This window comes from Pygocentrus nattereri, chromosome 1 (assembly GCF_015220715.1).
Source record: "Pygocentrus nattereri isolate fPygNat1 chromosome 1, fPygNat1.pri, whole genome shotgun sequence".
NCBI lineage: Eukaryota > Metazoa > Chordata > Actinopteri > Characiformes > Serrasalmidae > Pygocentrus > Pygocentrus nattereri.
Window position 1 is genome coordinate 55,207,772 of NC_051211.1, and position 24,772 is coordinate 55,232,543.

At 42.1% G+C, this 24,772-nt stretch overlaps 1 protein-coding gene across 1 annotated transcript; it reads left to right on the plus strand.

The window, feature by feature from the left end:
• Window positions 1–3,657: 3,657 nt before the first annotated feature.
• Window positions 3,658–21,449, plus strand: sypl1 (synaptophysin-like 1). Its single transcript, XM_017686567.2, has 5 exons — window positions 3,658–3,935; window positions 11,267–11,385; window positions 13,703–13,907; window positions 15,520–15,711; window positions 18,455–21,449. The coding sequence occupies exons 1-5, from the start codon at window positions 3,864–3,866 to the stop codon at window positions 18,584–18,586; spliced, it is 720 nt and encodes a 239-aa protein (XP_017542056.1). The 5' UTR covers window positions 3,658–3,863; the 3' UTR covers window positions 18,587–21,449.
• The last annotated feature ends 3,323 nt before the right edge of the window (window positions 21,450–24,772 follow it).

Below are 24,772 nucleotides of genomic sequence, written 5' to 3' on the forward strand. Positions count from 1 at the left end.
TTGTCGTGTGTACGTTTTCTCTTATTTCTGACGATCGTTAGTGTATTCCTTTATGCAAATGAGATGGCCGATGTGTTGGGCTGGGGGGGGAGGAAAGCACTTTTTCCACTTTGTTGTTGGCCTTGCCTTTTTCTCTGACCAGTGCCCCTTTCCGTAGAGGGAGCGATCCAGCCGGTAGACGCTAAAATCATGTCGTAGACGCCTCTTCCTTAGTGCGCACCGTGTCTGTCCACACAAAACAACTCATCTTTCTTTTTGTACAAGTACGACTTCGTCTCACGCCTGTTTTCTATGATTTAGGGAACAAACGGGGTCGGTTTTATGATGTAACGGGATGGTTTTAGAGTGGTTTTAATATTTTGTATACTCACTTGTCGTCGCTTCAGTCTCCAAAAATCATTATTTTTTATGACAGAGGGTAAAATATTGCCAGAAATCTCACGGTAAATATCCATAGGTCTAAACACGGCGGCCAAAATGCCTTCTCTCTTGTACATAACGTTTGTTTATTTAAAAGAGAGCTGGTGGATTAGTGCACATAGAGATATTCTTCTTATTTTTGTCTAATGCCCATTTTATACCAAACAGAGAACTCATTTATGTTTCATTATGACTGACTTTATTCAGTCAGCCTGTTTGGGGGGAGTGGGGTTTGGGGGCTGAGTGTGAATGTGTGGATGTTTGTGTTGAAGTTCCCCGGACAAAAGAAATGATATTTGGATGCACCATTTCTTCTCTAATATTTATTTATCTATATTTAAGCCAAATTCAGAGAATTCACGCCTCCTTTATTTACCCTTTTCCATTCAGTTCCACTCGATTTTAACCAAGGAAGCACTAGAGCCGTTGATAAAGTGAAAGCGGAGAGTAAACGTTCCCAAAAGTGGAGTTACTAAGGTGAAAATCTGTCGGAGTAATTCAGGCTTAATAGAATGTCTTAATTAAAGTGTTATTAACTAGGTAACTGCACTGTATCAGCTAACTCAGATGCTTTGAGGTCTCGCATTGCTGACACAGCTTTAATCTCCATAGAAGACCATTATGCCCAATGTTCCCAGTGAGGGGTATAAAGCCCCCCCAGCATTGGGCTGTGGAGCAGTGGAACTGTGTTCTCTGGAGTGATGGAGCTCCATCCAGTACCTTTGGGATGAGTTGGAGTGACCCAGAACTGACCATCCAGCATCAGTACCTGACCTCACTAATGCTCAATCAAATCCTCACAGCAATGTTCCAGTGTTCTCAAAGCCTCCCAGAGGAGCAGAGGCTGTTACTGCAGCTCAAACTCACCATGAACGCCTTCACTTCAGAAGAAATCTAGTTTTTGATGTGTAACTTCCATTCGAAGTCGTTTTGATCCTCTTTACACGGTAAAAATATCGTTAATTTTTGCTTTTCTTTTTCTCTCCGTGAACCGATTCCCTGTTTACGATATCCCTAATCAATAAAATCGTTTTCCATGGCGTGAGTTTGGGGTAGGGTAGACGTTTCGAAGGCGTTTTCCATGCATTTAAAGCGTGTTTACGTTAAAGGAAGCAGGGCGGAGTTTTATACTGAGGAGGGTCTCACAGCTGTGTCCAGCACTGTCCCCTGTTCACTGTGAAGTGCACTATTTTAGGGTTCTACCGTTCTGTAGTTGTGCCTCAGGAAACTGAGGGGTTCGGTGTGAAATGGTTCAGAGGTCTTTACAGTGGTGCTGATGGGAACCAGGGGTCAGATACACAAACACGTTCCAAAGAAAAAAGTTCTGAAGGTTCTTAAGGCAAGTTTGTAACACTGGTCCTCGTTCTCCACCGCCTTTGTTCTTAACTGTGTTCTTGTGAAAGGTTCTAAGAAAAAGTCTTCGTCAGATTCGTGTCGTGCTCTGAAAGCGCAGAACTGTTCTCACCTCTGTGCTCTTGAGTGTGTGTGGATTCTGCTCTTACCTAAGAACAATCCCCACGTAAGAGAACATCGGAATCTTTGTGAAAACTGCGCAAGAAGAAAGTCTTTAGAACGGCTGGAGAACGAGAACCGAGGCCCAGTGTTCCTAAATACAGTTCTCATAAAAGCTTAAGAAGTTCTCAAGAAAGTTGTAATTGATTTTGTACTCACACGCTTAAAGATGGTTCTTCAAGGGTTCTTTAGTAAAGAAAATGGTTCTATATAGGACCATGAGCACTCAAAGAACCCTTTGCATGATTGATGGGTTCTTTGCGTGGTGAAATGGTTCTTCAGACTAAAGAACCCTTGAAGAACCTTCTTTTTAAGAGTGGTGGAGGTAGCGTATGTTGTGTAGACCATCACGTTGCTTTTTATTGATAACTGGAATTTTGTATTTATTTATTTGGTTGGGTTTCCCTGTTTATCCGTACAGTCTGAGACTGTCATGAGGGTAAAAAATATTTAAGAAAATGTTTAGTTTTTTTGGGAAAGCTGCGTTATTTTAATATAATTAATATAATTTAATTGTCTGAAACCACCAGGGAACCGTTCTGAGTGTTTATAAGGAATGTTGAGGGTAAAACAGTGGAAAGTGTGAAATGATGTTTGTTTTAGGGACTATTTTGCCTGAACGTATCCCTCCGCCATGCGTGAACAAATGAATACATTTATTTATTTATTTATTTATTTGGACCCTTATTAGTCCCTCAACGGGAAAATTTCACCCCCACCTTTAACCCGTCCGTGCTGTGAAACACCACACACACACTAATGAGCACACACACTCTAGGGGGCAGCGAGCACACTTGCCCGGAGCGGTGGGCAGCCCAATTCGCAGCGTCCGGGGAGCAGTTGGGGGTCAGGTGTCTTGCTCAAGGACACCTCAGTCACGTACTGTTGCCGCTGGGAATCAAACCGGCGACCTTCCGGTCACAGGGCTCCCTACCCTCCAGCCCACGACTGCCCCCCCCCCTATATATGTGTATATTTTGGGCCTAAACCTTTTCAAAACTAAACCAGTCCAGTCCAGGTGACTTATGGACTTGTTTACGTCTTCATTTTCAGCGAATTCAAGGCGAGAGAAGACCGAATATCAGAAAAGAAATGGTGCATCTGTCCGGCGAGCTGACCCACCCCTTCATTATTCATTTTCTGTACATGTTGGACGTCCCCCCAAAAATTTTTGCCTGGATATTTTCGAACTGACTTGTCATCATATTAAAATCTCACCGTCTCTTCCGCCAAGATGTTTTGATTTCTTTCCTTTCACACGTGAAGAGGTTTTAAAGTGGACGGTCAATGCATTCCCTTTTATAGCTGCACTATAATAATAATAACGATAAAACCAATAATAATCACATTTTGAAGAGTTAGGTTGTGTTAGGAACATTTATTTGTGGGACTTAATAATAAAAAAGCAGTATGTTACCTGTTGCCGTTCATTTCTTTTGCTTTTAGAAGTGTTTTTAATTCATAATCATGGACATTGCTTTCATATTTCATTCGAATGGGGCAGCTGCAGCATAAGCTCACCGGCCTTAATAGGCTGAGAGGGTTGGGGTTGGGGGAGCAGAGGAATTTTGAGAATTCTCCTTTAGCTCTGACCCAAATCATATGACTGAAATGCTGAATGGTCTCCAGCTCTGAAGGCCTCCCTGAGCAGCAGGCCTAGCGTGCTTTAAGGGGGTGGGATTAGGTGGTCCTGGGTGTTTTGGTGGGCTTAATCTGGGAGAGAGGACGCAGTGAATGGCTTAGTGAGAAGCTCTGAGGAGCAGCTCTCCCAAGGTTCCTCCTAGCCTCACTGTAGGAGGAGCAGCAGCATCAGTGAGGGGAGAGAGAGAAAAGCACCACGTCACTTCTGCCAAAGTTGGAGAGAGAAAGAGGGGGGAGCAGCTCAGCGCCTTCTTTGGTGAGATCTCGAGAAGATCAGCTTCGTGGAGAAGATGCAGACCGGATTTCGGTTCAACTTGAGCCCCGTGAAGGAGCCGCTGGGGTTCATAAAAGTTGTGGAGTGGGTGAGTCGCGGCGGTGTGGTGGAACTTTCCGTTCCACCTTAAATGGCGCTGCTTTTGCATTCTGGCGCCCAGCGCCAGAATGCAACAGCAGCGCCATTTAAGGTGGAACGGAAAGTTGGAACTAAAACTTAGTGGAAAAAGGCCTTGGATGGATTCATTTCTTTGTTTTCACTCAAATATCCATCAAATCATCTTTACCAGCTGATAAATATGAGGCTTATTTTGAAGGATGCCTAGTTTTCAGTGCTGGTACCAACGCCCACCTCACACTAACACGTCCTAGTTTGGTTTGTTGTGATATTATTGACTGTGCTGCATTAATCCACTGCTTTTCTCAGACGTGTAACGGTCTCTGCCTTCCTTAACCTACTTCAGACATGAAAAGTTCTAGCTGCTTTAATCTGGTTCCCTCCCAGATTTGCTTGCTCAGAGGAATTTGGTGTGTTGGAAGGAATTGAATTACCAGCTCAGCCTTTCATGGCCACAATTGAAAAATGTGCATATGCTCTTAAAAGAGATGGTTCTTCAAGGGTTCTTTATGAAAGTACCTTCTTTGTGTGGTGAATCGGTTCTTCAGTTTGAGGGAGAATTGTTCCATGTAGCACCAGAACACTTCAAAAAAGGGACACTTTCCATAAAGGTTCTGTAAAAAAGGATCTTGAGGGGGTTCTTTGGTAAAGGCAGTGGTTCTCTTTAACCGTTGCATGGTGAAATGGTTCTCCAGATTGATAGGGAATGTGGTATGTTGGTGATTCTATATAGAACCTTTCTGAAATACAGTGGTTCTATTAAGTGGTTCTTTGCGTGGTGAAATGGATGTTCGGATTGATGGTGAATGGTTCTACGTAGCACCAAGAAGGGTTCTGCTATTAATGCAAGCTTGGCAACAATAGGAGAACACTTTTCAAAAAGTTTCTACGAAAATGATGTTCTTCAGTGGTTCTTTAGGAAAGGCAATGGTTCTGTTCAGCCATTGCTTGGTGATATGGTTGATAGGACCAAAAAGGGATCAGCTATTCTAGTCGAGCTTGTATCAATAGCAGAAACCTTTTTGGTGCTATGGAGAACCATTCTCTGTCAATCTGAAGAACAATTTCACCATGCAAAGAACCCTTTAAGCATGCACTGGCTAAACAGAACCAATGCCTTTACTCCTTATTGAAATGTATGTACGTGTGTGTGTGTGTGTGTGTGTGTGTGTGTGTGTGTGTGTGTGTAAATAGAATGAATAATGAATTGCCAAGTTAATGAGTCAGCAAGTCGGATGCATCCTGTGTGGAACTAAAACATCTGGCAGACGTTTTCTCTGCACAGCAGGCCTCAGTTCAGCTCACACAGGCGCTTTAAAACAGCCTACCAGATGTTCAACCTGAGCTCAGCATAGTTTAAACTGAACATTAAACTGAATTATACGCCTTGAGTCGCCTTAAAGGGGAACTCCACTGATTGTTCCAAAATTCCCTCATAATTTACTGGTTAAGATGTAATCAGAGCGGTTCAGGGCGGTTTGGTGTGAAACGCTCCGTTCTAGATAAACTTCCAGAGTCAGAGCCATTCACAGTGGTGGTGATGGGAACCAGACGTCCCTCTAAAAGCTCCTCACAGAAAGTTCCTACATGAACTGGTTCTGAATTCACTGCCTGATGACTGAGACGCTGTTTTATGAGAGTTTAGAGAACTTCAACTCCATTCATGGTGGAGGGAGATATGCAGGGCGCTGTGCGGCAAAATAGTCCCCAAAGAAAACTCATTATTCCAGGTTTTCCACTGTTTTCCATCATCAACATTCCGTATAAGCTCAGAAGACTCGTGTAGGTTCTCTGGTGGTTCTGGATGGTAAATAAAGTGTCTATATCTGTGCTGTCGTCATGGCGACGCCTGGTTCCCATCACCACCACTGTAAAGACGTCTGAACCATTTCACACCAAACCCTCTGGATCTCTCTGATTACACCACAAATACTGAGTTATGGAGGGAATTTTGCAAAATGAATTTCCCTTCGACTCAGTACTTGTAGACCGTTCAAAGGGCAAGTGAACCAGTTGCGGTGCCGTAGGAGTTTGATGTAGGATGTAAACATGGAAACTAAGCTGCCTATTTTTTATTCATCATTTTTGTGACATCACAAGAACCATCACAATTTAGGCAGCTGGGAAGAACCTTTTTCTAAAAAGCTTTTCATCTGGGCTGTTGGTGTTTATTTGTTCATAAACACACACGTTACAATAATATCAATACAGTAAGGAGTGAATTTAAAGTGTTAGTTTGATCGTTTTCAGTACCTGTGTTTATGTTTATCTGCATTCATTGTGATGATAGTATCACTCCCCCAACGTCGGCCGCCCCTCGGTTTCAGCCGCATCGCCGTAGTATGTATTTCCCCTCTCTCTCCTCACAACGTGCTCTGGGAAATTCATAAAATGCGAGGTCTCGCCTTAGTACACTTTCAAAAAATGCAGGTTCCTTAAGGTTCTTTAGTATAGACAGTGGTTATATAGAACCTAAACTCACCGGCTTCAGTTGCTTGTTGACACAAATAGCTGATCAGCCAATCACACGGCCGCAGCTCACTGCATTTAGACATGTAGAGGTGGTCAAGACGACTTGCTGAAGTGCAGACCGAGCATCAGAACGGGGAAGAAAGGGGATTTAAGGGGCTTTGAACGTGGCGTGGTTGTTGGTGCCAGACGGGCTGGTCTGAGTATTTCAGAAACTGCTGATCTGCTGGGATTTTCACGCACAACCATCTCTAGGGTTTACAGAGAACGGTCAGAAAAAGAGGAAATATCCAGTGAGCGGTCAGTTGTGTGGACGAAAATGCCTTGTTGATGTGAGAGGTCAGAGGAGAATGGACAGACTGGTTCCAGATGATAGAAAGGCAACAGGAACTCAAATAACCAACCAGAATCTCTGAGGAACGTTTCCAACACCTTGTTGAAAGTCTGCCATGAAGAATTAAGACAGTTCTGAAGGTGAAAGGGGGTCCAGCCTTTTACTAGGAAGGGGTACCTAATAAACTGGCTGGTGAGTGTATATCTCTGAATCTCATGTTGAAATGGTTCTTCAGACTGATGGAGAATGTGTTCTGCTATTGTAACAAGCTTGACATCATACACAATAGCAGAACACTTTTTAGTGCTATATGGAACCATGTACAACAAATTCTCCATCAATCTGGACGCTGTTAGAAATGAAGGTTCTGTGCAGGTACATTTTTCATTCATCAAGGTAAAAACAGTGTAAATGTTCCCTCAGAGGTTCTACAGTGGGTTTAAGGTCTGATTGTGGAGCTTAAATCAGGTTCTCCAGGTGAAAAGTTGGTATTTGTTCCTTTTCATAACCGAATGTTTTAAAACAGAGCAGTAGAGTAAAAGCCTGGAGGCGAGGCGAGGCGGGGTGTGTGGAGTCAGTCCAGCTTAGAACAGATCATTTCAGTGGATTATGGTTCAGTTATGTTCCCTGACCTAAGGCACTGAGATGGAGCCTTGAGGGTTCCACCCCAGCGACAGGAGGGGTAATGACCCAGAGACAGTCTAGTACCTTTAGTTTCTGAGAATGTAGAACCATTTCACCATTCAGAGAACCAATTAATCATGCAACATGTTCATGGTTGTAGATATAACTGGTATTTATTAAAGAACCCCTGAAAAACCATCTCAGACTGTAAAGCTGGGCAATAGGACAAAATACACAATATTTCCAAAAGTTTTCACTCCCCCATCCAAATCACTGAATTCAGGTGTTCCAGTCACTTCCATGGCCACAGGTGTATAAAGCCGAGCCCCTAGGCCTGCAGACTGCTTCTACAGACATTAGTGAAAGAATGGGTCGCTCTCAGGAGCTCAGTGAATTCCAGCGTGGTGCCGTGATCGGACGCCACCTGTGCAGCAAGTCCAGTCGTGAAATTTCCTCACTACTAAATATTCCACAGTCCACTGTCAGTGGGATTATAACAAAGTGGAAGCGATTGGGAACGACAGCAACTCAGCCACGAAGTGGTCGGCCACGTAAAATGACAGAGCGGTCAGCGGATGCTGAGGGGCATAGTGCGCAGAGGTCACCGACTTTCTGCAGAGTCCATCACTACAGACCTCCAAACTTCATGTGGCCTTCAGATCAGCTCAAGAACAGCGTAGAGAGCTTCATGGAATGGGTTTCCATGGCCGAGCAGCTGCATCCAAGCCTTACATCACCAAGCGCAGTGCAAAGCGTGGAATGCAGTGGAGTAAAGCGCCGCCACTGGACTCTAGAGCAGTGGAGACGAGTTCTCTGGAGTGACCAATCACGCTTCTCCATCTGGAAATCCGATGGATGAGTCTGGGTTTGGCGGTTGCCAGGAGACGGTACTTGTCTGACTGCATTGTGCTGAGTGTAAAGTTTGGTGGAGGGGGGATCATGGTGTGGGGGTGTTTTTCAGGAGTTGGGCTCGGCCCCTTAGTTCCAGTGAAAGGAACTCTTAAAGCTTCAGCTCCAAGAGATTTTGGACAATTTCACGCTCCCAACTCTGTGGGAACAGTTTGGGGACGGCCCCTTCCTGCTCCAACATGACTGCGCTCCAGTGCACAAAGCAGGTCCATAAAGACGTGGATGAGCCAGTTTGGTGTGGAAGAACTTGACTGGCCTGCACAGAGTCCTGACCTCAACCCCATAGAACCCCTTTGGGATGAATTAGAGCGGAGACTGTGAGCCAGGCCTTCTCGTCCAACGTCAGTGTCTGACCTCACAAATGTGCTTCTGGAAGAACGGCCAGAAATTCCCATAAACACTCCTAACCCTTGTGGAAAACCTTCCCAGAAGAGCTGAAGCTGTTATAGCTGCAAAGGGTGGGCCGACATCATATTAAACCCTATGGATTAAGAATGGGACGTCACTCAAGTTCATATGCGTGTGAAGCCAGACGAGCGAATACTTTTGGATATATAGTGTATGTCATTGTGATAAATTATGTTATCATGTAACACAAATCACCTTTACAGTCAGTGCTTGTAGGCACTGACCAACTGCATGTTTCAGTATAAAGAGAGCAAAATTAGTCCTGTTTATCTGGATTTAGAGCCAAAAACTAAATGAAAAGTAGTTTTTAATAGTATTTTTTTAAATGTAGCTCTGCTGGCTCTTTTTTTTTCTCTCTGCTCCAGCTGAAAAATAAATGTTGTGATGTATCTTATATCGTGAAAATTTTTTGAAGTATTATGTTTTTGCCATATTCCCAGCTCAGCACCTTTAGCAGGGCATTAAAACTTTATTTAAGCAGTAGAACCTGAGAGGGAGTGTGTTATCATGAAATACCACCCCGGCTGTGATCTGGTGGCCGTAGATCATCCCAGCCGTGATGTTATTGGTGATCACTCCCTCCTCGAGTGCTCTACTGCTTTAATACAGCAGTTAAATAAATACAGTAAGAAATGAATAAACTGGCCGTGAACGCGGCGTTTAATATGTTTTAATGTTCAGCTCCTTCCTCCTAATTAGAGCTCCTTAACGAGCAGCTCGTTGCTACGTCAGAGTAATGAGCTCCGCCCACTCACTGCTCAGCCGGCAGTTCGTTCTCCAGATCCTTACACTAAATTCCCAAACTGTCGTCACCACTGAGCAGCTTTTCAGTCGGCAGCTGTGACAGAAGAACAGCTGAACAACCTGGAATCAGCCAGAAATGAACCCAACACCATTCACCAGACGCGTCTGATCTTCAGAGTCGGACCAAATCAGACTGAGCCGTAAAACTGACCCAATATCAGGTTCAGCTCAGTTTGGTCAGTTTGTCCAGATCAGTATTAATGTTGTTTTGTTCCAGCCGGTCTGTAAAGCTTCTTACAGCCCGTTTAGTTTGGCGAATGGTGTTGGGTTCATTTCTGGCTGATTCCAGGTTGTTCAGCTGTTCTTCTGTCACAGCTGCCGACTGAAAAGCTGCTCAGTGGTGACGACAGTTTGGGAATTTAGTGTCGTCTCGTCTTCAGAGTCGGACCAAATCGGCTGTCGGTCAGATGTGACCTTAACAGTGTCCGTTTTCTGTTTGTGGCAAAGTAAGAAGTAAAAACATTCAGATGGTTTGAGCGTCTCCTACAGCTGTCAGAGTCGTTGCTTAGCAACGCCGTCTCAGCGGAGTGATAGTGTTTGTGAAAAACCTGTGATGTTATCATGAAATAACATCAGTTAGAACGACTCTCAACCAATCAGCTCGCGTGCCCGGAACTACTTGTTGTATAATCTTGCAAACAATAAATCTTGCAGAATTGAGAGTTACAGAAAGCCCTAGGTGACCGATGGTGGACGTTATTGTGGGCCTTCATTTTAGTAGTATTATCCGCGAAATAACCAAAAACGTTATTATTCAAAAACTATTTTCTTTGAAAAGCTACATGGCGATTTTGCTTAAAATGCTTTTAAATACTGTGCGTAGGCAACTTGCACAGTACTGTATATTAGCCCCGCCCACCTCACGCTGAAGTTATAAGGAGTGTTTCAGCCAGGTCTGCTTTTTGCATGAGACACAGCCTATCAGAAAAGAGCTTATTTGCATATATCAGCCTTAAAGGAACAGTGTGTTTAACTCATGTTTAAAAATGGATTATGACTGTTTTTGCTATGCAAAGCTTCAGAAAAAAACACATGAAAATGTGTGATATGGGTCCTTTAAAGGTGCAGAGTGTAAGATTTAGCGTCATCTAGTGGTGAGGCTGCAGATTGCACCCACCTCCCTCACCCCTCCCTTTCCGAGTGTGTGGTAGATCCTATGGTGGCTGTCAGGTTTTCTGCCGTTGTCTGTCCTGATTTCATTTAGTTTTGCCATGTTTTCTCCTCTTTGACGGTGAGGATTCTCCCTCCCTCGCTTTGTCTTCTGCTAAATAACAAGTCTGATCCTCATTTTGTCAGAATTTGGGTTCTCAAACTTCTCACAGCACAGAACGGTCAGCAGCTCCAAGAGCTCCACTGATTCTTCTTTCTGCGTCCGACTGCCGGAGCTGCAGCGCCAACATATTCAAGCTGCCGTTTCAGTGTGAAAGCGTGAAAGGCGCCCCCTAGAGGCAGAGGTCGGTTTGTCTGCTCTGGGCTGCTGTAGAAACATGCCGGCCTCTGTTGAAGAGGAGCTGCTCACTGTGTAGATATGAAGCCTCATTCTAAGAGAACATAGTTACAGGTCATGATGAGAACATGGCTTTGTTACTATAGTCCATTTCTGCTAATCTTACACACTGCACCTTTAATGAGTGCTGAATGTTGGTCTCGTTCATCTAAGTCCATCTAAAGACTGGGCAGCTGGTTTCTTTCATTCATTTTGACTAGTCAGTGTTGGTCATCGTGTTGGTGTTGGATCTGTGTTTTGTAACTAGCTCACAGCGGTGTTCGCCTTCGGAAGCTGCGGCGGATACTCCGGCCGGAACGTCATTTCCCTGTTCTGCAGTTCCGGCAGCAACGAAACTCTGGAAGCTAAGTTTTCGTACCCGTTCAGGTGGGTTTTCTCAATAACATACATCTTACCTATTCTATATTTTAATATATCAGCCAATCAGCCATATCAGGATCAGTCCACCTCCTCGTTTCTACACTCACTGTCCACTTTATCAGCTCCACTTACTGTATAGCTGCTCTCTGTAGTTCTACAGTTACAGACTGTAGTCCATCTGTTTCTCTGATACTCTGTTACCCTGTTCTTCAGTGGTCAGGACCCCCATGGACCCTCACAGAGCAGGTACTGTTTGGGTGGTGGGTCATTCTCAGCACTGCAGTAACACTGATGTGGTGGTGGTGTGTTAGTGTGTGTTGAGCTGGTCTGAGTGGATCAGACACAGCAGTGCTGCTGGAGTGTTTAAACACCTCAGTGTTGCTGCTGGACTGAGAACCAGAAATATCCAGCCATCAGCGTCCTGTGGGCAGCGTCCTGTGGGCAGCGTCCTGTGGGCAGCGTTCTGTGACCACTGATGAGGGACTAGAGGATGACCAACACAAACCGTCCAGCAGCAGATGAGCTGTCGTCTCTGACTTTACATCTACAAGGTGGACCGACAAGGTAGGAGTGTCTAATAGAGTGGACAGTGAGTGGACACAGTGATTAAAAACTCCAGCAGCACTGCTGTGTCTGATCCACTCAGACCAGCACAACACACACTAACACACCACCACCACGTCAGTGTTACTGCAGTGCTGTGTCTGATCCACTCACACACTTAAATGGACCTTTATGAAATGTTTCTCAGATTAGTTTGATTTATTCTGATGTTTGGTTCTTCAGAATAAATATGAAGTTATTTATAAAATAAAATAACAACAAATTACATCAGTTCGGCATAAAATAATAAAGTAGACAATACAATAAATAAAAGAATAGAAGCAACGCAAAACTAACTCAGCTGTAACTAAAAAGTGGAAGTTGATAGTAATAATAAATGTAATAAATGTAAAACAGTAACTAAAATGGAATAAAACCGGTGCAGGTAAATCTAGAAATCGATGTTTGGTTGTGTTAAACCCCACTGTGCACAAACAAACTGTTAGTTATGCTGGATTGGAATTTGTTACAGGAATTTTTTGGGCGAGCGTCATTCAGTAGTTTAAAAACGTTCTTCAGACAGCGGGACGGGTATCGATACGATTTTATCGATAGCGATACTGATACTAATTAATTAAGTATTAATCAGTTAGTACTGATCTGCTAAAGCCGCCACCACACGCTGAAGCTAAAGCCGTGCTAAAGCTAAAGCCGTGCTAAAGCTAAAGCCATGCTAAAGCCTTGCTAAAGCTAAAGGTGTGCTAAAGGCGTGCTAAATCTGTGCTAAAGCTAAAGTCGTACTAAAGCTAAAGCTGTTCAAATCTGTCGTTCTGTGTGTATAAAAACGTCACATGTCAAAACGAAAGAAGCGCAAAGCCAGAGCACCAATCAGGGCCCAGCGGTCACTTTGTTTAGAGCTGGTTTTGACCTGTTGGTCATACCGACCCAGTGCAGCACGCGGTTCAACGTCAGCGCAGCAGCGTAAAACTTTGGGAGAGTCTGTTCAACATAAATGATGAACTAACCTAACTTTGTGTAAATAGAGCTCAATATAGAAATATGTCCACATATGCAGTCGAGACTGACGCGGCTTTTTTCTGAATTTCTACAAACACCGTTTCATTTTATAGTAAATGAGTTTGGGCTGGTTTATGTTTATGAACAGACGCCTACAGATCAACATAGTAAAGGAGCTCATCTGTGATCCTGAGTTTAAAGCCAGTTTTTATTCAACTTAAACTTGGAACTAAGTTGTAAATAAATCTGAAACTGAAACTTTGCTTGTGTGTAAAAAGTGATTTCAGAGCCACTCGGTTCTCCCTGATGGAAACTGTTTACCTTCAGTGTTTTGTGCTTCTGATCATTTTAATAGACGTCAGCGTCACTAATTAATGACGTTCTATTAAAAGACTGGTTTACCAAGAGAGACGCTGGAGGACTTTCACCTGAAATGAGTTCATGAAGCCAGTCTGGTTATAAAAATGATAACAGGACATCAGAGCCAGAATTCCTCTTTTAGTACTTTTACTTTATACTTAAGTACATTTGAAGGGAAATACTTTAGTACTTTTACTCCAGTGGAGGTCTAAAGGGAGGAACTTCTACTTTTACTGGAGGAATATTTTACCTTGGGGGTCTCGACTTTAACTCAGGTACAGGGTTTGTGTACTTTGTCCACCTCTGGTCTTCAATGCTGCCCCTGCAGTTCTGTAGCTTCTATCAGATTCCGAGTGTTTACTTTCCGGCATGATGACATCATCGTTTCTGCACTGTTATGCAGGTTAAACCAGGTGCGACTGGTCGCAGAAAATGTCACTCTGTGTAACCACACGGTGTCCGAGACGCACCTGGTGGGCGACTCTTCGTCCTCGGCCGAGTTTTTCGTGGCCGTTGCCGTCCTGGCGTTCCTCTACTGCATGGCGGCTCTGCTGGTTTACGTCGGCTACATGCACGTTTACCGGGACTCAGACTTTGGCCCAATGTTCGTGAGTAAACAAGCATTCTGATATTATTATAATATTAATAATAATGGTAATAATAACTATTTTTAATAGTTTTTGATACTTTAACTGTTTTCTTAACTTGCCTGGACCATTACTTTGTATTTGTGCTCCATTTTGCTTTTAACAAAATTGCACAAAAACATGTAAAACGTCACTGGTGTTCTTATATAATAACACGGTATGAATAAACACTTTCTCACAATAATAAACACAATGCTCACAAAGGTGACATTCATAGAAAGTGTTACCGAATAAAGTGTTGGCACCCCGGCCAAATTACTGATTTGGTTCATCTTTGAAGTGAAAGAAAAGGAAACAATGAATTATTTTAAGATACACAAATGTTCTGCAGCCTCTTCAGCTCCTCGGGACCACCAGTGGTTCCGAAACCGCTCTTCATCATGTTCTCCATAACGTTCATACTCCATAAGCTCCATTCAGAAGCTGGGCGTCGTGTGAGGCTGTAGCTCTTCTCTCCAGTCTAATAGACGGTGACGTCATTTTAAACCCTTATAATAAAAGAAGCTGAACTTTGTTTTTCTACTGAAAGTCGACCCGTTTTTCCCCAAATCTGGGCCCTAAACTATAAACAGACGGCGTCTCTTCAGTGATCTGCTCTGGAAACATCACTTTTAGAGAACAACACAAAGAGCGGCGCAGATTTTTGGCTCTCAGCAGTAAATCATGAGCGTATAGTGAAATGTGGAGATCATAAAACACACGTTCTGATAATCTGAGGAGCTTTTACTAAAAATAATTAAATAAAATAAAAATTTACACTTATTTCATGCAGTTAGTGAATAATTTGCCTTACGATTCAGTCACGAAAATTCAGATGGACAAACCAAAACATAGCCTGGAGAATAAGACGTTAATGCAGTTATTTAATATTTGATTCTCATAAAAAAAGCAAGAAAAGGAAATTACTCATCGTTGTTTGTGCAAAAGTTTGGACACCCCTCCAGTTGTAACTGAACTGAAGAAAAACATCCTTTTCACATTCTGCTTATTGTGATATTACATGAAAAATAACTTAAAAAAAAAACAAGCAAACAAATAATAACAACAACACCAAATAATAATAATAATAATGATGATGATGATGATGATGATGATGTCAGATATAGTATTCTCTGTATACTTCAGTGCACCTGAGTACACACTTAAAAAAGATGGTTCTTAAAGGATTCTTTAGTCAAAGCAATGGTTCTATATAGAACCATGAGTTCTTTACATAGTGAAATGGTTCTTCAGATTGATGGAGAATGTGTTGTGGTTCTATGTAGAACCTTTTTGAAAATATTTCTATTATAGCACCAGAAAGGGTTTTGGTATTGTGATGATATCAAGCGATATAGAACCATATACAACACATTCTCCATCCATCTGAAGAACCATTTCATCATGTGAAGAACCATGTAAGCATGCAGATGGTTCAGTATAGAACTCCCGGTTCTGAATTGTGGGTTCTTCTCTTTCAGAAGGCTGTAGTTGTTTTAATACAGTCCATATATTGAATATAATGGGATGTGACTATAATCGGCCACCTCAGCGAAGGTAAATGGCTGTTTTGTGTCTTGGTTTTATTCGGTAGGATTTCGTGGTGACGGCCGCGTTTGCGTTCCTGTGGCTGGTGTGTTCGTCGGCCTGGGCGCGAGGGCTGCAGCTGGTGAAATACGCCACGGGCAATGAGGGCATCGCCTCCACTCTGCTGCCATGCAGGGAAGACACCGTCACCTGTGATGTCACCGAGTTCGCCAGCATGCGCACACTAAACATATCAGTGGTAAGAATGATGACCGATTCTCATCAGTACCGAAGAGTCCTGATATCATTATATTGTTTACAAAAAATATTTCCAAAAAAGTTGGGATGCTGTGCAAAATCTAAATAAAAACAAAATGCAATGATATGCAAATCATTTAAACCCTATTTTTCATTGACAAATGTACAAAGACAACAAACTGAGAAATTTTATTGTTTTTTGAGAAATATTCGCCCATTTTGAATTTGATGCCAACAACATGTTCCAAAAAAGTTGGGATGGGGAACAAAAGGCTGGTAAAGTTGTGTGATGCTAATAAAACACCTGATGGTTGATTGGCAGCAGGTCAGGAACATGTTTGGGTATAAAGAGCATCTCAGAGAGGCGGAGTCTTTCAGAAGTAAAGAGGAGGAGGGTCACCACTCTGTGAAAGACTGGACCATCAAATAGAGCAACAACTCAAGAAGAACGTTCCTCAACATAAAACAGCAAAGAGCTTCTGCTTTTCATCGTCTACGGTGCAGAACATCATTAAAGACTCAGAGAATCTGGAGAAATCTCTGTCTGTGAGGGACGAGGCTGAACACCAGTATCTGCTGGCCGTGATCTTTGGGCCCTCAGGCAGCGCTGCATTAAAAACAGACATGATTCTGTAGTGGAAATCACTGCATGGGCTCAGAAACACTTCTGAAAACCACTGACTGTGAACACAGTTCATCACTGCATCCACAAACGCTGTTAAACTCTAAAACACAAAGAAGAAGCCAAATATAAACAGGATCCAGAAACGCTGCCACCTTCTCTGGGCCTGAGCTCATTTAAAATGGGGGGCATTAGTGCACATGGCATGGGTGTGTCTGTGAAGGCACCATTAAAGCTGAATGATATAAACATCTTTTAGGAAAATCTGCTGCCGTCCAGACGACGTCTTTTTCAGGGAAAGCCTTGATTATTTCAGCAAGACGATGTCAAACCATATTCTGCATGTATTACAGCAGCACTGCTCCGTATTAGAAGAGTCCGGGTACTAAACTGACCTGCCTGCAGTCCAGACCGGTCACTACTGAGAACATTTGGCACATTATGAAATGAAAAACACAACAAATGAGCCCCTGAAACTGACGATCAGCTGAAATCCTGAATCAAACAATAATAGGAGAACTTTTCACTGTCAGAGCTGCAGCAGCGTCTCCTCAGCTCCCAAACACTGACAGAGCTGTTGAAGAAGAGGTGATGAAACACAGCGGTAAACAGACCCCGTCCCAACTTTTTTGGAAATAGGGTTCTATATCGACATTGTTCTAAAGGGGAATTCTGCCAACTTGCCAAAAAATTCCTCCATATTTCAGTGTGTGAGGTGTAATCAGAAAGATTCACAGTGGGTTTGGTGTGAAGTGGTTCAGACATCTTTACAGTGGTGGTGATAGGAATCAGGTGTTGCCATGATTACAACACACACACACACACACACACTCTTAGCCGCTTCTCCCTCAGGGTTGTGGGGGGGGTGCTGGAGCCTATCCCAGCAGTCATCAGGCGGAAGGCTGGATACACCCTGGACAGGTCGCCAGTCCATCGCAGGGCAGACAGACAGACACAGACAGTCACTCACACACTGGCTGCATGTCTTTGGACTGTGGGAAGAAACCGGAGAACCCGGAGGAAACCCACGCAGACACGGGGAGAACATGCAAACTCCACACAGAGAGGACCCCGGTCACCCGGCCGGGGAATCGAACCCAGGCCCTTCTCGCTGTGAGGCGACAGCGCTGCCCATTGCGCTTCCCACCACGCCACCATGCCACCCCTTAACTACAACACAGATATAGACGTTTTATTTACCATCCTGAACCTCCAGAGAACCTACACGAGTTCTGAGCTTATATGGAATGCTGATGATGGAAAACAGTGGAAAATCTGGAATAATGAGTTTTCTTTGGGGACTATTTTGCCGCACAGCGCCCTGCATGTCTCCCTCCACCATGAATGGAGTTGAAGTTCTCTAAACTCTCATAAAACAGCGTCTCAGTCATCAGGCAGTGAATTCAGAACCAGCTCATGTAGGAACTTTCTGTAGGAGCTTTTAGAGGGACGTCTGGTTCCCATCACCACCACTGGGAGCGGTTCTTATTTTTATTTGTAGTATTTGTTGACAGGTGCATGTTTCATCACAAAGAGAGTAAAATGAATCCTGTTTAACTGTATTTAGCAACAAATACTGAATAAAAAGCACAGGTTTTGATAGTGTTTTTTAAAGTGTAGCAGTTTTATTTATTTCTTTATTTCTCTGTTCCAACTGATCAGATGTCTGAATAAATAAATATGGTGATATATCGTGTATCCTGAAAATTTCTAGTATCGCTGTTATATTTTTGCCGTATCGCCCAGCTCTAGCTTTCAACTATTTTAGAACAAGAGCTTTTTTTTTTTGCTCTCCCTGCTTCTTACGTGCCTTGTGTACCTAAAAGCTGGACGTTGATGTTGATCAGCCTGCGTCCATCACTTGCCTGTGAACATTTCTCTACTGTGGCTTGCGGTTCAGAACTGCTTTGCGTAAAAATTGTCCTCTGTTTTATTCACGCTGTATTTTTGTGAATTAGACTTCATTTATAGCTGTGCATGTGTTTTATGTATGAAGACGCATCTGTGTGGATGTTTATGACTTTCAGTCGACTTTGTGCACATCTCAACAGTTTATTATGCATATTCCCGTTTAGTGTCCGGCTCTGGACGTTAACAGGTTCTTGTCCGTGTTCCTGTGCAGGTGTTTGGCTTCTTGAACCTGATTGTGTGGGCTGGTAATGCCTGGTTTGTTTATAAGGAGACACGCTGGCACTCGCAGAAGGTCAACTCTCAACAAGCAGCGAGCCGTGGTCCAGGCCCCGCCCCCATCTAGACGTGTCTCCTAGGCAACCGCTTCACCACTCCCATCCACAACTCCAAGGAAAAGTCTTGTGTTTCCACAGGTGACCTGCGAACTTTTCTGAAGCCATATTCTCTCATTTCCACTTTGCATTAGGGCTGATTTGTTGACCGGCAGATCAGCTGAATGGCTGAATGTGTTTATTATTTTGTTTTAAGGAAACAAAAACGTCAGCTTTATCTGCTCTTTACCCAAAGCTCACACTTTACAGGCTAAATGAACGCACTGACTTAAAACGCGCCAGCCGCTCAGCACAGGTTTCAGGCACCTCTGAAAAAACTGTTTATCTGCTCGGTAAACTTTGATTTGTTCAGAAAAAAAATCAACAGTACAATAAATATGAATAACATTAATACAATGAGTAGTGTGTCAGTGTGATTTAACCATTTCCTGGCCTCACCTTGAGGAAGCCCATTGTGAACATATATAATATATATAAATTAGTCAGACTTGGTTATTATTATTAAATGAAAACAGTAATAATAACATTCTGGTCTGCTCTCAAGGGATGTTTGAACTTTGAAACCAGAAAACATCAACAAACTGTCTGAGCTGTTCAATCGGAGGTCTTTTCTTTCAGAGCTTCATCTGTAACAGTGAATCTGCATCGAAAAACGGTTAATCTGAATCGAAACACGGTGAAACTGAATCGAAACATGGTGAATCTGAATCGAAACACGTGAATCTGAATCGAAACACGTGAATCTCAATCTAAACACCGTGAATCTGAATCTAAACAAGGTGAATACGAATCTAAACAAGGTGAATATGAATCAAAATACGGTGAATCTGAATCTAAACACAATGAATCTGAATCTAAACACAGAGAATCTGCATCGAAATGCGGTGAAACTGAATTGAAACGCGGTGAAACTGAATCGAAACACGGTGAATCTGAATCTAAACACAGTGAATCTGAATCTAAACACAGTGAATCTGAATCTAAACACAGAGAATCTGAATCAAAACACGGTGAAACTGAATCTAAACACGGTGAAACTGAATCTAAACAAGGTGAATACGAATCTAAACACGGTGAATACCACATTTTGTTCTTCAATCTACACTCTTAAAAATTATGCTCCTTCAAGGGTTCTTTAGTAAAGGAAATGGTTCTATATAGAACCATGAACACTCAAAGAACCCTTTGCATGATTAAATGGTTTACATGGAGAATGTCCTGTATATGATTCTGTATAGAACCTTTTTGAAAAGGGTTCTATACAGCATCAAAAAGTTTGCTTGACATCGTAACAATAGAGGAACCTATTTGGGTGCTTTAAAGAACCATCTACAGCATATTATATATCAATCTGAAGAACCCTTTCCCCATGCAAAGAAACATTTAGTCATGCAAAGGGGTCTTCGAGTGTTCTATATAGAACCAGGAGTTTGGATCATAAGATATTTTGAACATAAGAAACTTTTTTTTTTTTCCGTTTTACTGTATTTATGTTTATTAGCTAATATTCTAATGATTATACGGTGAGTCTAAAAGCAGAAACACACTTGCTGGCAAGTTGAATGGGTTTTAAACAGTTTTTAGGTGCCTGAAACTTTTGCTCTGTACTCTGTTTTCACTGTCGGACAAAAACTTTACATCAGAAGGAAAAACGTTCTTAAATTTCCCTGTTAGTGTATAAAGAGACCGTGTAAAGGGCAGCTGGTTGATCTCCAATGAGGTCAAAAAATGAAAAGTGTGAAGATCGAAGATTTTCTTCCTAAAGCGATGATATGATCAAAAAGTAAGAGCAGCCGACGTCACGCAGCTCACTGACTTTATTTCCGTTATAAAACCGCAGCACAAATAAAAATAAACCCCATTTCCAGGTGGTTGTTAGGAGTGAATTTTCTCAGACTCCGTTCTTGCACTGCTATTCCTCGGGCTGGGCGATATGACAGTGTATATATCGTTATCATGATAAATTATGTCACGATACACTTTTCTGAACATGTCCTGTGTATCGTCAGTAGTTGTAGAAACTGACCAACTGTTTCATAACAAAGAGAATGAAATTAGTCCTGTTTAACTCGTTTAGTGCCAAATATTGAATAAAAATAATAGTTTTTGATGATATTTTTTTAAATAGTTGCAATTTTGTTTTTTTGTTTGTTCTCTGTTCCAACTGATCAGATGTCTGAACAAATAAATATGGTGATATATCATGAAAATTTCTATTATCGTGATATATTTTTGCCGTATCGCCCAGCTCTAGCTATTCTACAATATTAAAATTAGAGCAAATGTAAATTTGCCTACTTCTCTTGTGCCTTGTGTGCCTAAAAGCTGGACGCTGATGTCGGTCAGCTTCCGTTCATCACTTTTGTTTGTGAACATTTCTCTAGTGTGAATTGCAGCTTGTAAAATTTTAAATTGTCTTCCGTTTTTATTCACACTGTATTTTTGTGCATCCAACTTCATTTATAGCTGTGCATGTGTTTTATGTATGCTGACCACTTTTACACATCTGTGTGGATGTTTTTGTTCTCCTGTTGATTTTTTTTTTTTTTGGCTATATCTTGAATATTTACTCAGCCTCTCCTTTACACTCTAAAATTAATGTGTTAAATGATCACACACTTACATGTGTTGCCTCTTTTATCACTTTTTGTGTCATATTGTTTTCTGATTTAACACCTTCTGTGTTAAAGCAACACAAAAATGACTGAAAATGTGTCTCCAGCTGAACACACTTGTATGTCTAGTTCAGGGTCGGCAACATGCGACTCTTCTACTGCCCCCTTGTGGCTCCACAGCTGAATCAGATCAGTAGGTAATAATAAAATAATCCTCCTCTACAGTAAAATAAAGCTCTGCTGATCCTTCAACACAGTTTAACAGTAAATGGTCTTAAACGCTGGAGTTAATGTAGAACTGCTGATTCACCCTTTAACCCTGAAGATCAGCGCAGACGGCTGGTCACCATAGCAACACAGACGACAGTCTCGCCCAGCTAGCAGCTACGAAACGGCAAAGAGAGAGATTTAAGACGGACATCGATAATTTGGAGATGAATTGACTGATTAGTGTTTATAGTCACTCCAGCTGGTTTCCTGATACGTTTAATCTGCAACGAGAAACTGAAACACTAAAGTCAAAAAGCTGAAGTCGCTTCTCGTTCACCAGCTTCTTGATCGAATTGTCCTGTTCCACCTTAAATGGTGTAGCAGTTACATTCCACCGTTTAAGGTGGAACAGGGAAATTCGAACACAGAGCTGGTGAATAAGATGCGACTTCAGCCTCGTGAAAAGTTGAACGTTGAGAGACGTTTTACTAGAAACTGATCCACTTTTGAGGAAAAGTTTCCTGCTGGAGATGTGAGAAAAGCGGCTGAGCTAAAGCTCAAAGTAGAGCAAAGTAAAACTGAGTTTGCGTTTATAGTATATTTTTAGCCTACGGCCACTGACAGAACAAAACCTCGTATCTTAAAAATGATAACTTTACAAGAGAAGGAAAAAAAACCTGCTCTACTTTTAATGTAAGTCAATGGAACCAGAATTTTTTCCAAGTCATTCTGGGCTGTTTCTTTTGGTCCGTTTCTTTGCAAAATCTGAACACGATGTAAAGAACAACAGGCGTTTTGAAACTACGTCAAAAACTGAAAAACAACAAAATTAAAGACGCAAGGTTTTGGTCCAACATCACAGACATATTAGCACATCAGCACATACTGAGGCATATTTACAGCCAAGATGGTAAAATGGTTATAAAGTGTTTTGGCTCCCAAAGTGGTTTGATTTTCGTTGAAAGGACAAAAGGCTCTTCTTAACATTTCAATCCCTGATCTGGTTCATTTTAACACATCAGTTTTTAGAGTTTGGTGGTTTTTATGTGAATTATTGTATCTCTTTTGTTTTTTATACCAATATTATTTTTTTTAGTTTGTATTTTTCCTGATCTGATTTGTAACCTTTCATTAGTCCAAACATCAAAACGCTCCGCCCACAAGGTACAAAACCGTTAAGCAGGTGTTTTGTTCTATGATCATGTACAGCTTTTTGAATTCTGTGCAAGATGCAAACGTTCTTAGTCGATTTTAGTTGTTTTTATGTTGTTTTACACGCTTAAAGATGCTTCACGGGTTTTTTAGTAAAGAAAATGGTCCTATAGAAGGGTAAGCTTAAGATTAAGTGACCCTCATTAGTCCCACTACGGGGAATTTTCACCTCCGCATTTAACCCGTCCGTGCAGTGAAACACCACACACACACTAGTGAACACACACACTAGGGGGCAGTGAGCACACTTGCTGGGAGCGGTGGGCAGCCCTATCCACAGCACCCAGGGGACAGTTGGGGGTCAGGTGTCTTGCTCAAGGACACCTCAGTCACGGACTGTCGGCTCTGGGGATCGAACCGGCGACCTTATAGAACCATACACACACAAAGAACCCTTTGCATGAATAAATCACGAAATGGTTCTCGAGACTGTTGGAATGTGCTGTAGATGGTTCTATATAGAACCTTTTGTGACATTGGGTCTATATAGCACCCAAAAGGATTCTTGTGTTGTTTAGATGTCAGTCTTGTGCTACATAGAACCATCTGTAGCACATTCATGCAAGGGGTTCTTTGAGTGTTCTTGGCCCTTTATAGAACCATTTTCTTCAGTACAGAACCCTCGAAGCACCATCTTTTTTTTAAGAGCGTAGCTTGGCTTCTGGAATTTCTACACATCTCATCAGGCGTTTCTCTTTTTTGCACTAAGACGTGTTTTTGCTGTTTGTTTGGAAATAAAGATCAAAGCCTGAAGCACATTTTCTGAGTCGGCTCTGCTGTTTTATCACGTGGTCTCTCTCTCTGCACCCCTGAGAGGAGGAGAGATGTTTCTTCCCCCAAATAAACGTGGACCACCTCTGTGGATAATGCGGCTTTTGTGTGCCCGATCGTCCTGTGACTTCACTGACTGCCGTTTGTCTGGAGAACAAACAAAACATTATGCCGAGGAAAAGGCCCTGATGCTCCAGCGAGAGAGCGGCTTTACAACCGAAACTCTCTCAGCGCTCCGATACTAACCTACACGCCATTTCAGCTCCCGTCATTCTTTAATATGCCTGATCTATTACGAGATATCAATCAATCAATCAATCAATCAATCAGTCTTTATTTAACCTCTGAGGACATGGAGGGTGACCCTCATTCACAAAGTTGCAGAGCTGATACAGCAACAAGCGCAAGAACATATTGAATAATAATATTAATATTAACAATAAAATGCATAAAAACAGTATAAAATATAAAAATATTATTAGATCTTAGTTAATTAATAAAATCAGAAGATACATAAAACAAAAGAAAGATGAGATCAAAGAGTAAACTAAAGTTAATTAAAATGACTGAAATAATAAAATAAACAATTAAAACAACAACAATAATAATAACAATAATAATAAAAATAAATAAATAAATGGGGAAAAAATAATAAAATAGCAAAAATAATGAAAATAAGACAATAATAGTGTAAATCAGGTTGAGGCAGAGTGGAGGTGGCTATAGAGTTGAAAATGACCGAGTGACCCAGTGAGGGTCCAGCTCGCTGGTGGTCTGGAGCTCGAGGCTGATTCTCCCAGTTCAGGGAGAACTCTCGGGACCTGGCGTGTGATCCAGTCACTGGAGCGAGTCTGAATCACCGAATCACTGAAGCTTAGAGAGCTGCACAAACTAAAGGACTGGCCTTTTATACAGCAGAGCCCGATACTTACTGACCAATGAGGACGTTAATAGTGAGTATTCGCTCTCCGGCTGCTGTTTTCCTTATTTATTCATCTATTTTCTTTATTTTTTTAGATTATTTTAGTTGTGTATAATGGTCCAAAAGTATTCGGTCGTCTGGCTTCACACGCATATCGACTTCAGTGACATCCCAACAAATCAAATCACGTTTATTGTCGCATCGCATTTACACAGGAGGTGGAAAGTGAGTGAAAAACGTAGAGTCCTTATAGAATTAAACACAAAATTCATGTCATTTATATTTTATTTCTTTTTTGTTGTTGTTGCATTTTCTAAGTGATGAACTGGCGCTGTGAATGAGTCTGTCCTGCAGAGGGCGCCACATAGTGACTATAAGGCCTGTTAAAAGCCCAGTTCAGTTTAAAATAGAGTGAGGCACATTACATTTCCAAAAGTATTCGGTCGTCTGGCTTCACACGCATATGA

What these genes read in the sequence shown, in the direction of transcription:
- sypl1 (XM_017686567.2), top strand. Translation starts at nt 3,864, where the DNA reads ATGCAGACCGGATTTCGGTTCAACTTGAGCCCCGTGAAGGAGCCGCTG. An exon ending in CAGACTTTGGCCCAATGTTC is followed by an intron (nt 13,908 to 15,519) that starts GTGAGTAAACAA and finishes TTTATTCGGTAG; the next exon opens with GATTTCGTGGTGACGGCCGC. An exon ending in GCACACTAAACATATCAGTG is followed by an intron (nt 15,712 to 18,454) that starts GTAAGAATGATG and finishes GTTCCTGTGCAG; the next exon opens with GTGTTTGGCTTCTTGAACCT.